Source organism: Somniosus microcephalus, chromosome 32 (assembly GCF_052327205.1).
Source record: "Somniosus microcephalus isolate GS21.2 chromosome 32, FLI_Smic_1.0, whole genome shotgun sequence".
Taxonomy (NCBI): domain Eukaryota; kingdom Metazoa; phylum Chordata; class Chondrichthyes; order Squaliformes; family Somniosidae; genus Somniosus; species Somniosus microcephalus.
The window spans coordinates 41,022,518-41,038,928 of NC_141018.1; the positions used below are offsets into that span (position 1 = coordinate 41,022,518).

At 44.5% G+C, this 16,411-nt stretch overlaps 1 protein-coding gene across 7 annotated transcripts in view; it reads left to right on the forward strand.

Annotated features, from left to right (window-relative positions):
• lrrc49 (leucine rich repeat containing 49) overlaps positions 1–16,411 on the forward strand; it is a 423,652-nt gene that overhangs the window by 197,339 nt on the left and 209,902 nt on the right. For all 7 annotated transcript variants that reach the window (XR_015074388.1, XM_085972505.1, XM_085972503.1 and 4 more), the window contains one exon: positions 4,711–4,858. Coding sequence is in view for 6 of the 7 variants with exons in the window: in XM_085972505.1 (XP_085828631.1) it covers positions 4,711–4,858 (148 nt within the window). In the remaining variant the exon portion in view is untranslated. The remainder of the gene's footprint in view (positions 1–4,710; positions 4,859–16,411) is intronic.

The following is a 16,411-nucleotide window of genomic DNA, read 5'->3' on the forward strand; positions in this document are numbered from 1 at the left end:
TGTTTTTGGATGATGTCGCTGGAGGCAGCATGTAGATAAAAAATAGGAGTGGGCCACAGATAGATCCTTGGGGGACTCCAGAGTTAATGGTGCGGGATCGGAAAGAGAAGCCATTGCTGATGATTCTCTGACTGCAACTGGATAGATAAGAAAGGAACCAGGCAAAGGCAGTCCAACCCAGCTGGACGATGGAGGAGAGGCATTGGAGGAGGATGGTGTGGTCAACCATGTCGAAGGCTACAGACAGATCGAGAAGGATCAGGAGGGAAAGTTTACCATTGTCACAGTCACATAGAATGTCATTTGTGACTTTGATAAGGGCCGTTTCAGTGCTGTAGCAGGGGTGGAAACATGATTGGAGGGATTCAAACATGGAAAGATGGGCACGGATTTGGGAGGTGACAACACTTTCAAGGACTTTGGAGAGGAAAGGGAGGTTGGAGATGGGGCGGTAGTTTGCAAGGACAGAGGGGTAAAGGGTTATGTTTTTGAGAGGGGTGATGATGATGGCAGTCTTGAAGGGGAGGGGGACAGTACCCGAGGAGAGGGAACTGTTAACTATCAACTAACATAATAGCCAGGAATGGAAGTTGGATGGTCAGCAGTTTGGTGGGACTAGGGTCAAGGGAGCAGGAGGTGGGTCTCATGGACAAGATGAGCTCGGAGAGGGCATGAGAGGAGATTGGAGAGAAACTAGAGAAAGATGTGCACTATTCGAAGAAGAGCAGGGGAGTTATCTCCAGTGTCCTGGTCAATATTTATCCCTCAACCAGCATCACTAAAAACATTATCTGGTTATTATCATATTGCTGTTTGTGGGGTCTTGCTGTGTGCACATTGGCTGCCACATTTCCTAAATTACAACAGTGACTGCACTTCAAAAGTACCTCATTGGCTGTGAAGCGCGTTGGGATGTCCTGAGGCTGAGAAAGGCGCGATATAACTAAGTTCTTTTCTATGTTTCCAGGACTGTGATAGTTAATTAGTATGAAATTGATTTTGGTTTTCTATTTTTCATGACTCTGCTACTGACTACGGTTCTTTGTGACACGTTTTGTGATGTCTCTTTCTTCACAGTTGGCCTTCACACTTAGGAGTTATTAGCAAGTGATGGTTCACAAGGCCATAAGATAAATACAGATGATGAAGGCCATTCGCCCTTTGCAGGTCATCTATTCAGGACAAAACTGCAATGTCCCCCTCCCACCACATCATTGAGCTATGTTTTGACTAAATCGAGGGTTTTTGGTTTGACTCCGCTAACCTACTCTGGGCGTGTGGGTGCCTGATTATACTTTGCAGTATTCCCTGTGTGTAGTGCCTCGCTTCACCTTCCCACACTGCCAGTGTCTCTTCAGTTAGCTGTAATGTGAAGCTCTCATTAGTTATTCGATCAGCCAGTGTATGTAATTACCTGTAAATATAAACACTTTGTAAAACTTTCCTGGATGTCTGGCTTTCTGATTGTGGCTGCCTGGGAGCAGGGCGACTATCGGTGGCTGGGAAAAGTGGAGGTCCTGACGAATTTGATGGCAGGACCGCGTATGAATTTTTTTGCTTGGTATCCCACCTGGCAGCTGGCCGGATTGAGAGGCTGGCTGGCTCCCGGGTGGGAAAGCCTGATGTTCAAGGCTGCAGCCGGGGACTGGAGAGGAGGGAGGGAGGGAATTGCAGTAGGGTGAACATTGGATCGCGGGGGTGGGGTGAGAGAGAAACATGGGATTGCGGGTGGGTGGGGGCGCGGGGGAAGAGACACCTTATTAAATGCCTTCTGATAATCTATATACACTACATCTATTGCATTCCCTTTTATCTATTAGTCACTTTGTCTGCTGATTTTCTCCCTTCATCTCCTGAAGCTGCTGACTCACACAGGAACATAGGAACAGGAGGTGGCCATTCAGCCCCTCAAGCCTCTTCCGCCATTCAGTTAGCTCATGGGTAATCTGTACCTCAACTCCATTTATCCGCCTGCACTCCATATTTCTTGATACCTATCGGTCTCGGTCTTGAAAATTCCAATTCACCCCCAGCATCCGCAGCCTTTTGGAGGAGCAAGTTCCAGATATCCGCTACCCTTTGTGCAAAAAGTGTTTCCTGATTCCACACCTAAATGGCTAAGTTCTAATATTAAGATTGTTCAGAATTCCCCCATCAGAGGGAATAGTTTCTCTCTCTCTACCCTCTCGAATCCCTTTATCATTTTAAACACCTCAGTTAGATCACCGTGGCTACTGGAGCAGGTCAGAGGCTGGGCACAGTGGCTCACCTCCTGACTCCCCAAAGTCTTTCCACCACCTACAAGGTACAAGTCATGAATGTGATGGAATACTCTCCGCCTACCTAGATGGGTGCAGCTCCAACAACACTGAAGAAGCTCGACACCATCCAGGACAAAGCAGTCCATTTGATTGACAGCCCATCAACTTGATTAAAGATCCATTCCCTCCACGACCAGTGCACCGTGGCTACAATGTGTACTATCTACAAAATGCAGTGGAGCAATTTGCCAAGGCTTCTTCAACAGCACCTCCTAAACCCGCAACCACCACCACCTAGAAGGATAAGGGCAGCAGGTGCATGGAAACACCATTACCTCCAAATTCCCCTCCAGAACTAGCCGCACCTCTAGCCAAGCTGTTCCAGTACAGCTACAACACTGGTATCTACCCAACAAAGTGGAAAATTGCCCAGGTATGTCCTGTCCACAAAAAGCAGGACAAATCCAATCCAGCCAATTACCACCCCATCAGCCTACTTTCAATCATCAGCAAAGTGATGGAAAGTGTCATCGACAGTGCTATTAAGCGGAACTTAATCACCAGTAACCTGCTCATCGATGCTCAGTTTGGGTTCTGCCAGGACTACTCAACCCCAGACCTCATTGCAGCCTTGGTCCAAACATGGACAAAAGAGATGAATTCCAGAGGTGAGGTGAGAGTGACTGCCCTTGACATCAAGGCAGCATTTGACTGAGTCTGGCATCAAGGAGCCCCAGTAACAATTGAAGTCAATGGGAATCAGGGGGGAAACTCTCCACTGGCTGGAGTCATACCTAGCACAAAGGAAAATGGTTGTGGTTGTTGGAGACTAACCATCTCAGCTCCAGGACATTGCTGCAGGAGTTCCTCCGGGCAGTGCCCAACCATTTTCAGCTGCTTCATCAATTACCTTTCCTCCATCATAAGGTCAGACGTGGGGATGTTCGCTGATGATTGCACAGTGTTCAGTTCCATTTGCAACTCCTCAGATAACGAAGTAGTCCGTGCCTGCATGCAGCAAGACCTTGGGCTGATAAGTGGCAAGTAACATTCGCACCTCACAAGTGCCAGGCAATAACCATCTCCAACAAGAGAGAGTCTAACCACCGCTCCTTGACATTCAATGGCATTACCATCGTCTAATCCCCCATCATCAACATCCTGGGGGGGTCACCATTGACCAGAAACGTAACTGGACCAGTCACACAAATACTGTGACTACTGGAGCAGGTCAGAGGTGGGTATTCTGTCACCTCCTGACTCCCCAAAGCCTTTCCACCATCTACAAGACACAAGTCAGGAGTATGATGGAATACTCCCCACTTGCCTGGATGAATGCAGCTCCAACAACACTCAAGAAGCTCGACACCATCCAGGACAAAGCAACTGCTTGATTGGCACCTCATCCACCACCTTAAACATTCACTCCCTCCACCACTGGTGTACCGTGGCTGCAGTGTGTACCATCTACAAGATGCACTGCAGCAACTCGCCAAGGCTTCTTTGACAGCACCTCCGAAACCCGCAACCTCTACCACCTAGAAGGACATGGGCAGCAGGCGCGTGGGAACACCACCACCTCCAAGTTCCCCTCCAAGTCACACACCATCCTGACTTGGAAATATATCGCCGTTCCTTCATCGTTGCTGGGTCAAAATCCTGGAACTCCCTAACCAACACAATTCTGGGAGTACCTTTACCACACAAACTGCAGCGTTTCCAGAAGGCGGCTCACCACCACCTTCAAGGGCAATTAGGAATGGGCAATAAATGCTGGCCTTGCCAGCGATGCTCACATTCCGAGAATTAATTTTTTGAAATCTGTTGCTCTCTGCACATTTCCTAAACCTGACACTTTAGCACGAGCTGGAAATATTTTTAAATATTTATATTTCGTACAAAATTCCTTGCTGACCAGGAACAGCTACTGCACTTAGAAGTACAGACATGTAATTGAATTTTTTTGTTCCAGAAACAGAGTGGAAAGTAACTGTAGCACCATTTCCTTATGAGTGAGAGAGAGATCTGTCCTTCAACAAGGTGCTGGATTGGTGCTTGTTTCTTCTGCAGGAGACTGATTCTAATTTGGAAGTCAGACTATTGGTTGTGTGAAGTGGAGAGATTAGATTAAGCCCTTATATTATCATGTTATGTAAACTGCCACAATGGGCCAGTAGTCCTGTTGAATTAATGCAATGTAGCAGAGGAAATTACCATAAAAATCTGGGATGGCTGCCAGTTGCATGCAGGTATTTAGCAACGGTAGAGAAATTCTACTCTTTTTTTAATAGTCCAAATTCCTGCTGGTGTTTGCTTCTGACCTTCAGAGACAATTGTAAGTACGAATGCATTTCTCATTTCATGTAATTTCATTACTCCGGTCATTGGCTTAATTAATGCCTTGCCTGAAATACGGTCTCCCTAATTGAGTATATTTTTTAAAATGCAGATTTGAGGACATTGCTTGTCTGGCAGACTCTTTATCGCTCTCGGAGGTCACCTTGGATGGCAATCCCATAGCTCAGGAGTCATGGTACAAGCATACAATTCTCCGACACATGCTGCAGCTCCGACAGCTGGATATGAAGAAAATCACAGTGAGTCACTTTTCCTGACCGCCAATTGGGCTTTGTGCCGGTCATCAATCTAACTGTGCGCAGCTACAATGCATTGGCAATTGAATATTCTGTTTCTCTGACCCAACCATTAACCTCTTTATGGCTATCATTTTGGGACTTTGGGGTTTACTAGTTGGATTGGGGAATAGAAAGTTGATTGAAAAGGAAATTGAAATACAGCTGTAGCATTGCTAGGAATAGATGGTATAGGATAGGGATCAGTGGGACATGGTAACATATTCTATTCAGACTAGGATTTTGAGCTGAATTTGATATGAAACTCTTAGTACAGGATAAAAATTTGGCAATCAAATTTGGCTGCTCCACCTCCAGTGAGTTTGGTAGCCTTAAGCTGGACCCGGCACAGCGCTCCACAAACTATTGCGCTGCAGTGTGAACCATCCCTATTTACTTACTGGTGGGAGTCCAACCTACCCCCAACCACCAATTGGCTGTTAAGCTCACACTAACAAGGAAATGGAAGTGTGTACAGCCTAATGAGCTATGCTCAGTTCCCCCAGAATTTAGAGTGCCACTGTGTGTGCAGTTTCATGTGCATGCAATATTATGGGTGCATGCCTCCACATGTGAAGAAGTGCTCCTAGTTTAAGAAGAAACTGGAGGACCACTGGATAGGTGAGTATATCTGCCAGTGTAATGAGCTGGCATTGCTTAGCCTTTCACTGGAACTCCCCCAGTACTGTTCTGAAGTGTCAACCTAGATTGGGGCTTGAACTGATGATCTTCTGACAGGTGAGAGTGCTACCAAGTGGATACTTGGCTCAGTAGTAGCACTTTAATATCTAGGTCTGATAGTGCTCTCACATAGTGCTATGATCATGTGCAATCTAGTCATTGTAATTCTTAATTAATCTTAATGTAAAAAATATGAGCATGTAAAGTAGACATCCGCCACTTTGGAAATTGTGAATGGATACTTTTTTTAAAAAAAAACAGAATTTTACCAGTTTGCTTGTGTGTAATGAATTAGCTTCACTATTAGGGATCCTACATTCAGGTTTGTAAGGATGCGTTTGTTAATCAAACTGGGAATTTCTGATCTCTGCTCCCCAAGTCTAGCTCCATCAGTCCTGGGCAAAAGTATGGGAATGTTGACGTACATCCACCCGCCTGCCCCTTTAACAATGGATCACTGTTTTCACCATGCTTCAGGTGGTTTCTTCTCGTCACTCTCCATCCTTTTAGATGCTAAGCAGTCTAAGAACTGTACCTGCATATATTTATATGTCCATAAACACTGCTGCCATTTGACTCAGACAGATCTATGAAGTGACTTTATCTGATCTGACACTGGTGCATTAAGAAATAATCTAGGTACAGCCTGCCATTTCTGTTGGATTGATAACTTAGGTTAAATTTTCCTATTAGCTCGTTTTAGGAAAAAAGTAGATATGGGCATTAACTTGTGTTTCCTGCTATATCCTTGCGTCCATTTTTACTGAAATTAACAGGTAAAAATATTTGTTCAGACTCTTAGATATGGTGCAAAAATGTCTTCAATTCTTCACACACAACTCAGTGTCGTTGAAGTTGTAAAAAGTACATGCCTTGAATAACTATGAACTTGTGTGAGCGTCATACAGTGGAAAAGTGTGGGTGTTCTGTATCGTGGCTGGTTGTGCGAGTGCCGTATTGTTGATGGTACAATTCATGTGCTTTGTTGTCCTTTTGTTTGAGAGCTTATTAAATGATTGCATGACCTGCCTCATCAGTATGTTCGTCACTTGTATTTTATTAATTCTTTTTCGGGATGTGGGCATTGCCAGCAAGGCCAGCATTTATTGCCCATCCCTATTTGCTCTTGAAGGTGGTGGTGAGCCGCTGCCTTGAACCACTGCAGTCCATGTGGTGAAGGTGCTCCCACAGTGCTGTTACGCAGGAGATCCCAGGATTTTGACCCAGTGATGATGAAGGAACGGTGATATATTTCCAAGTCAGGATGGTGTGTAACTTGGAGGTGGTGGTGTTCCCACGCACCTATTGCCCTTGCCCTTCTAGGTGGTGGAGGTCGTGTGTTTGGGAGGTGCTACCAAAGAAGCCTTGGTGAGTTGCTGCAGTGCATCCTGTAGATGGTACACGCTGCAGCCAGGGTATGCCAGTGGTGGAGAGGGGTGGATGTTTAGGCTAGTGGATGAGGTGACGATCAAGCAAACTGCTTTGGCCTGGATGGTGCGGAGCTTCTCGACTGTTGTTGGAGCCGCACTCATCCAGGCAAGTGGAGAGTATTCCATCATATTCCTCACATTTCCAGAGACCATTGCTTGAGCTTGTCATTATGATATTTCAAAAGAAAATTTATGTGACTTGAGTTGTCTAATCTCAGTTAAACCACTTTAATGTGACTATATAGATAAATACTATTGTTTGATATTGTTACTGTTGTCTGAAAAAGGAGAACTGTTGGACATGCGTGTTTTCCTCTCTGATGCATGGTACAGTGCCACTGTATGAATAACTACTTCAAATCAAATCAAATCAAATCAACTTTATTGTCATTGTTAGTGCACAAGTGCAGTACAACGAAATGTAGGCTTGCGGCTCCCGAGAGTGTACATTTAGATTAAGACATTTAAACATTCAACATACCTTTGGCTTGTAATACATTAACATAAACATAACCATAATAAAGTGCATTGGCAGATGTGCAGGCTTTAGAGTTTATTTGTGGAGTTCAGTAGGATGACCGCCCTGGGAAAGAAGCTGTTTCCCATGCATATTAAACCCTTGCCCAGTTCATAAGTACTTGGTATGATTTGGGAGCCTTGTAACGTCAACTGAGCAACTGAAGAGGTTAAAGGGATCGCAGCTTGTGAAAGGAAGCACAAGAGGGAGGATCTGTTGTAATATGGGGAGGGGGAAGAGAGAGAAAGATGTTGAGGTGTGAGGGACTTAAAACCATAAAACTGGAGAAGTAGAGACAGGGAAAGAGAAAGTAACAGAATGAATGCAGAAAGAAATGGAGATAAATAGAGAAAGACTAGTGAAACTGGGAATGCTACAAGACTAACTGGGTACTTCACAGACTGTCATCTTGGGCAGGCCAAAGGCGTTGGCTTGAAATTCCAATACCTCCATCCAATAATGTTGAATTGTCAAAACACTTGATTAGAAATAGTTACAGTATCGATAGACATAATGGCCCAGTAATTCCTGTCACAACGCGTGAGTATGGACAGGGTACTCACGCGTGTGCCAGGAGGAATTGCCGGTTTTCAGCATGCACAGCGCATGTGCTGAAAACCGGCATTTCCTGTCCTCTGACCCAAGGGGTTAAGAGGCTGAACGCATGCGCGGTATTGGGCAGCGCGTGCGACTTGGATTTCCTGTATTTTTACAGATTTGCGCGTGTGTGTAAAGGGCTCCGGTTTTTACGCATTGAAAAACCACACGTAACTACTTAGTTTTACAGGTAAGTGGTCTTTTAGTACAATTTAGAATTTTTTTTTTCCACAGGTTTATTATTTTTAAAGAATCTACAGTAAGGTAAGTTTAGTTTTAGACCCTATTTTTTAAAAATTTATTTTTTTCAAAAATTTGATTAATTGTTTAAAATCGTTTTTTAAAGTTATTCATAGTTAATTTAATTATTGGGATGCTTTTTAAAATTTTATTTGAAGTTTAAGTAGTGTTTTGGGGTGCCGTACTTTTCATGAGTTTGACAGTCTTTACTATCAAACTTATGAATGAAGTTTCCCCTCCCCTGATTGGCTGAACAGTGTTCACCTGATCCCAGCCGGCACATCACACTAACTACGCCGCTGGGTCAGGTTAGCACAGCGCGCCGAGATCAGAACCGGGCCACTTACAGGAAATCCACTGCGGGCCAGGTTTCAGATGTCAGCGCGCCGGGTAAGTGCACATCGGGGGCTTGCACGCGCGGCAAGCCCCCGACACCAAGTTCTGGGCCAATCTTTCGATTCGGCACTTTATAGCCACCCGGACTCAACATCAAGTTCAACAATTTCAGACAATAACCCCAGTCCCCATTTTTCATGCTGTATTATTTCGCAATTCCCATTTGCAACATTTTACCTTTCCTGCCTCTTACATAAGCACAGTACGTTCTTTCAATTCCTTCCCATCCCCCCGTCTCTACACCTGCTTAATATCTGTTACAGCTCCAGCTTTTTCCAGTTCTCATGAAGGGTCCCAGACCTGAAACGTTAACTCTGTTTCTCTCTCCATGGATGCTGCCTGGCCTGCTGAGTATTTCCAGCATTTTCTGTTGTTATTCCTGATAATCTACATCCTAGGGTACTTAAGGAAGTGGCCCTAGAAATAGTAGATGCATTGCTGGTCATCTTCCAAAATTCTATAGACCCAAGAACAGTTCCCATGGATTGGAGGGTAACTAATGTTACCCCACTATTTAAAAAAGGTGGTAGAGAGAAAACGGGGAATTATAGCCCGGTAAGCCTGACATCGGTCGTGGGAAAAATGCTAGAGTCCATTATAAAAGATGTAATAGCAGAGCACTTGGAAAACAGTGACAGGATCGGACAAAGTCAACATGGATTTACAAAAGATAAATCATGCTTGACTAATCTACTGGAATTTTTTGAGGATGTAACTGGTAGAATAGATGAGGGAGAACCAGTGGATGTGGTGTATTTGGACTTTCAGAAGGCTTTTGAAAAGGTCCTGCATAAGAGATTAGCGTGCAAAGTTAAAGCACATGGGATTGGGGGTAAGGTACTGACTTGGATAGAGAAGTGGTTGGCAGACAGGAAGCAAAGAGTTGGAATAAACGGGTCTTTTTCCGAGTGGCAGGCAGTGACTAGTGGGGCACCGCAGGGATCAGTGCTAGGACCCCAGTTATTCACAATATATATTAATGATCTAGACGAGGGAACTAGATGTAATATCTCCAAGTTTGCAGACGACACAAAGCTGGGTGGGCGTGTGTGCTGTGTGGAGGATGCAGAGAAACTCCAGTATGATTTGGACAGGTTGTGTGATTGGGCAGATGCATGGCAGATGCAGTATAATGTGGATAAATGCGAGGTTATCCACTTTGGTGGCAAAAACAGGAAGGCGGATTATTATCTGAACGGCAATAGATTGGGAAAAGGGAAAGTGCAATGAGACCTGGGTGTCCTTGTGCACCAGTCGCTGAAGGTAAGCATGCAGGTGCAGCAGGCGGTTAAGAAGGCAAATGGTATGTTGGCCTTCATAGCGAGAGGATTCGAGTACAGGAGCAAGGATGTCTTGCTGCAGTTGTACAGGGCCTTGGTGAGACCACACCTTGAGTATTGTGTGCAGTTTTGGTCGCCTTATCTGAGGAAGGATGTTCTTGCCATGGAGGGAGTGCAGCGAAGATTCACCAGACTGATACCTGGGATGGCAGGAATGACGTATGAAGAGAGATTGGGTCGATTGGGCTTGTATTCGCTAGAGTTTAGAAGAATGAGAGGGGATCTCATTGAAACTTATAAAATTCTAACAGGACTAGACAGACTAGATGCAGGAAGGATGTTCCCGATAGCGGGGGAGTCCAGAACCAGGAGTCACAGTCTAAGGATAAGGGGTAAGCCATTTAGGACTGAGATGAGGAGGAATTTCTTCACCCAGAGTGTGGTGAACCTGTGGAATTCTCTACCACAGAAGGCAGTTGAGGCCAATTCATCTATATATATAAAACAGTATGTCTCTCTGTCTGTCTCTCTGTCTGTCTCTCTGTCTGTCTCTCTCTGTCTGTCTCTCTGTCTGTCCGGCTATACAATCAAAAGTTATAGAGTGTACCTACACATATGTTATATCAAAAGAAAGCTTATCATTAGGGGACTCTCGTAGGCGTATTTACTTTTTCGTCACTCAAAAATTGTTAGGACAGTATACAAAAAAGGTTCAAAAATCCTACCTGTCATTAGCGTTGACTGACGTGCTGCTTGACCAATCCTACAGTTCACTCACCTGATGGTTGACCAATCAGTGCGTCACGGGTGGGTCCTAATCCTCCAGTCTCCCTAAACTTCGGCGCCATTTTTTCCATCCCCACAGGGACAGCAGCACCAAAAGAAACCCCCACATTGCGGCTCCCGATCCCGCTCCCGCCCTGCCGGAGCGGCAGGTAAGTTGGGCTCACTCGGGCCGTGCCTCGCAACCGCTCAGCCCGACACACACACCGGTCGGGGGAGCGGCAGCGGCCGGCCGTCAGCCGCGCGATCCGCGGGGGAGCTCAGCTCGGGTCTGTCTCGGCCCGACAGCCCGGCCGCGCCTCAACCGCTAGGCCCCGCACGGCCGCTATCACAACGGCATCGGGCCTCAGGCGCTAGGCAGGGAGAGGGGAGGGAGGGAGAGAGAGGACAGCACAGGGAGACGAGGAGAGGGGGGACAGACAGGGGCACGGACACCGCGCAGCCCAAAATTGCCCTGGCAGCGCCGGGCTCCCCTGCCACTTAAATATATTCAAGAAGGAGTTAGATATATTTCTTAAGGCTAAAGGGATCAAGGGATATGGGGAGAAAGCAGGGACAGGGTACTGAGTTTGGATGATCAGCCATGATCCCATGGCCTACTCCTGCTCCTATCTTCTATGTTTCTATGTAAACTTAATGTTAAGGCCAGAAGGAAATTATACAGTTTCTTGTAAAAGAAAAAATATTAAAGGAATAACAACAGAAAATGCTGGAAAAACTCAGCAGGCCAGGCAACATCCGTGGAGAGAAAATAGAGTCAACGTTTCGGGTCAAACCCTTTGTCAAGACTGAAGGCCAGGCTGGGAGAGAACAAAAGAGAAGTGAAGAGACATTAAGAGGTATTCAAAACAAGATGAGATGGTGATAGGACTAGTGGAGATAAAAGACGGCTCTAGATTAGGTGTGAAATGCGCTGGCAGAATGGGAGACAGCTGCCATGTAGGAGAGGGAAAAAAAAGGGGGGGGGAAGGGCCAAAACAAAGGTGTGGATAAAAAATAAGTAAAAATGTAATAGGGGGCCGAGGTTATGATCTGAAATTGTTGAACTCGATATTGAGTCTGGAAGGCTGTAAAGTGCCTAATCGGAAGATGAGGTGCTGTTCCTCGAGTTTACGCTGAGCTTCCGTGGAACAATGCAAGAGCCCGAGTACAGTGAGGTCTGAATGGGAATGGGGCGGTGAATTAAAATGACAGGCGACCGCAAGGGGTACAAGTAAATTGCTGTTTCACCTGGAAGGGATGTTTGGGGCCCTGGACAGTGGGAAGGGGGGAGGTATAAGGGCAGGTGTTGCATCGTCTGCGCTTGCACAGGAAGGTGCCGGGCGAAGGGGAAGGGGTGCTGGGGGTGATAGAGGAGTGGACTAGGGTGTCTCGGAGGGAGCAGTCCCTGCGGAATGTTGATTGCGAATGGGAGAGTGGGATTAAACTAGGTAACTCACGTAGAGAAAAACACCAGTGTCGAATTTGATGGGCTGAATGATCTGTTTCTGTGCTATAATAATCTGATCCAATCACTGATAACAAACATTGCTTGTTCTTACTAGGCTAACACAATTTACGGGAGTTGAATTGTGCCCCTTGTTTCATTATCATGTGTCCTTTACAAAAACAGAAGGGAACAGCAAAAGCAGGTTGTCTGATAAATGCTGTTTATTTGCTTTTTAAAAAGTTTATTACTAAATTAAGATTTAAAGTGAGATGTGACAGTAACCAACATATATTGCCATATCTTCCAGTAAGTCTGATTACTATTGCATAATTTCTATTGCATTCCACTGATTGTGCTGCCAGCATGTATTGGGGAGCACGGACAAAGAGGGTGTCGGTATGTGAATTTAATTCACATACTTCCGGTTAGATTAAATATATAAAGCCTGTTTTACAGTGCATGGAGTCTGTTCGTGCAAAGCACTCTGTGGACCAGGGGGGTTGTGGATTGTTTCACCTGGCTAGCAGTGCTCTCACCCAACATGTCGCAAGGTAGTGGCTGCGGCAACATGCAGCTGGAAACTGATAGAAAAATGCAGAGTTCTAGTTTTTTTTCCCTTCAGAATTTAAGGCATTTTGTAGAAAAGACTTGCATTCCAATATCCCATTCTGCCAGATGTGTCAAAATATTGTATATGATCTGTGTAAAACCTTCCAGATCTCTCTCATGTTTACAAAGAACATCTTTAAATCATAAAGTCATTGTCTAAGGATATGTAATAAAGGACAAAGAATTATTGAACAAATTTGACAAGCGTTCTATAATTTTGTTTTAAAAATGTGACAGAGAAATTAAATCTGCTAGTTTGGCAGTAAAACAGATTTCCAGGCAACAAGCTGGATCTAATCTTTGACTGAGCTGGTCCCAGGGCTGCTGAAAAATGTGATTGTTCCATTATTAGCAAAGCTGAAGCTCACTATTTCTTTAGCTAATCCAATAGGGAAATAATTAAATAATACAAAAGTGTCTCTGTACAACTCTAAATTTTCATTCACTGCAAAGGCCTGGGGATAATCGAAAGATGTAAATGTATACCCATCCATCACCAATCATTGTTCTGAGTTTTTGACAATTTGTTGATTCTTTGAGTGGCAACCGTCCCACGTGGCTTAAGTGAAGGCACGGTTCTGGACAGAGCATACTTATTGCTTATTTGTAAATGCTTTTATTCTATCACTGGATAGATGAGTATCAGCCGCCTGGTAAAGTGAAGTCTTCAGTCAAAGGTGTACAGTTGACTACTGTTTTATTCCCACTATTTCTTCACTGAACAGGAAAATTGCTCATAAATCAAGATCGGAAATCGCAAATGTAACGTATATGCTTTAGATTGTTAACTCCTGCTTTCATTTTTCTGTCTTTAACAGCCCATGCCCATCTTTGTCCTGAGAACTGTACTCTCCTGCAGTTGTAAACTACTGAAGAATCTTTTGTGGTTTCTGACAACTAGCCCGTGCTCTGATTGGAGCCAGTGGAAGCTCTGCTTGGTACTGGAATGAATGATCTCTCCTTGTTGTTCTTTCCCTGCTTCGGTGCTGCTGTTATTCTTTGATGCTTCTTCCACACCAGCTCCAGGCTGTGCTGCGACAGAAGCATGTATTTGTAGGCTGGACCAGTTACACTGACTGCTCACACCAATACCAGTACAAATCTGAACATGTGCGCTCAGAATGTCAAACATTGACTTGTGTCATTAGAGGCTATGACACTCCATCAGTTCCCTAGTATACATCGAACTTTATTCCTATGCCTGGATTCTTCACTGAATGATAGAATAATTTCTGCCCTGAGTTTATGCACCACAGTTGCTCATACTGCGAAGTAGTCTGTAGGGTAGTTGCAGTGCGGCCAACAAATCTTGATACTGCTGCAAGCCCAGGAATTGAAGGGAACCTCATTTGGAATTACTGCCATGAATGGGATATAACAACTTGTTTTGCTGCAGGTTTAGGAAAGTAGCTTGGAAATGTGCAGTGTAATGGGGTAGGGGGGTAGAACATGAATTCTACATGTCATGTCATTTACTAGGCAGCTTCCACAACTTCAAACCCCAAACAACAGCTGTTGAATGAATGTCTTAACTACTAGAGTTGGGCTTTGTATTCTGTTGGTATGAAGGTTACAGCAACTGACGTAACACATTAAAGACTTGGACTTGTGCTTTTTGCAGACCTTTCATAAACTAAAGGTTGTGAATATTCATGAATTTTGCTGTTGTAAATTTGCCTGAGGCAGTGATAATTTAGGCAGCAAATGCTTATTATAGAGGTAGAGGTTCTGTATTGGGAACTTGGGACCACCTGAATTACATTATTCACAGCGCACAGCTGAAGCAACAGTTTTAAGTAATAACATGAAAATTAAAAAAACAGTAAATGAACTATTTATATTAACCCATTCATGCTGTAATACTGCTGAGAAGAGACATTTCTGGGATATATTCACCTTGGGTGAAAACATGTATCAGGTATACTGTTGTTCACAGCTGCACTTCAGTAAAAGATCAAAAATAATATTTGCTTGTCGTAGCCAAGTTGTTGTAGAATATCACTGGTTTCAGGCATATGAACAAAATTGATTGGCAGTGGATGATAACATTGAAGAATATGCTTGACCAAATTGGTATTGGAACCATTACTGAAAATTGCTGTTTGTGATATTAGGGTATGGATGCTGAAGGCATTTGAATTACATTTAATTGCAATTCAAAAACATAGAAAAATAGGAGTAAGCCATTCGGCCCTTCGAGTCTGCTCCGCCATTCAATATGATCATGGCTGATCCTCTATCTCAATACCATATTCCTGCTCTCTCCCCATACCCCTTGATGCCTTTTGCGTTTAGAAATCTATCTATCTCCTTCTTAAATATATTCAGTGACTTGGCCTCCACCGCCTTCTGTGGTAGAGAATTCCACAGGTTCACTGCCCTCTGAGTGAAGAAATTTCTCCTCATCTCAGTCCTAAATGTCCTACCCCATATCCTGAGTCTGTGACCCCTTGTTCTAAACCCACCAGCTAGGGGAAACATCCTCCCTGCATCCAGTCTGTCTAGCCCTGTCAGAATTTTATACGTTTCAATGAGATCCCCTCTCATTCTTCTAAACTCTAGTGAATACAGGCCTAGTCGACCCAATCTCTCCTCATACGACAGTCCTGCCATCCCAGGAATCAGTCTAGTGAACCTTCGCTGCACTTCCTCTATGGCAAGTATATCCTTTCTTAGGTATGGAGACCAAAACTGCCCCCAGTACTCCCGGTGTGGTCTGACCAAGGCCCTGTATAACTGGAGGAAGACATCCTTGATGTAAAAAGGCTACTGAGCGCTTGGTCTGAGTATAAAACAAGGCTTTAATCAACTGTTTCAAAACCATGAGATTTCTAGTTACATCACTAGTTCCTGGTTACAGAAACATCCTGAGCAAGCTGGGCCCACGCCCGAGTATTTATACTCCTTGAACGGCACCACCAGAAGGCTGTCCAGTGTTACTTCATGAGTCATGATAAGATTCATGACAATCCTTGCTCCTGTACTCAAATCCTCTTGCAATGAAGGCCAACATACCATTTGCTTTCCTAACTGCTTGCTGCACCTGCATGTTTGCTTTCACTGACTGGTATACAAGGACACCCAGGTCCCTTTGTACATCAACATTTCCCAATTTATCACTATTTAAATAATACTCTGCCTTTCTGTTTTTCCTACCGAATTAGATAACTTCACATTTATCCACGTTACACTGTATCGGCCATGTATTTGCCCACTCACTCAACTTGTCTAAATCACCTTGAAGCCTGTTTGCATCCGCCTCACAACTCACAATCCCACCTAGTTTCGTGTTGTCAGCAAACTTGGAAATATTACATTTGGTTTCCTCATCCAAATCATTGATCTATATTGTGAATGCTGGGGCCCAAGCACTGATCCCTGCGGTACCCCACTAGTCACCGCCTGCCACCCCGAAAAAGACCCATTTATTCCTACTACCTGTTTCCTGTCAGTTAACCAATTTTCAATCCATGCCAGTATATTGCCCCCAATCCCATGTGCTTTAATTTTGCACACTAACCTCTTATGTGGGACTTTATCAAAGGCCTTCTGAAA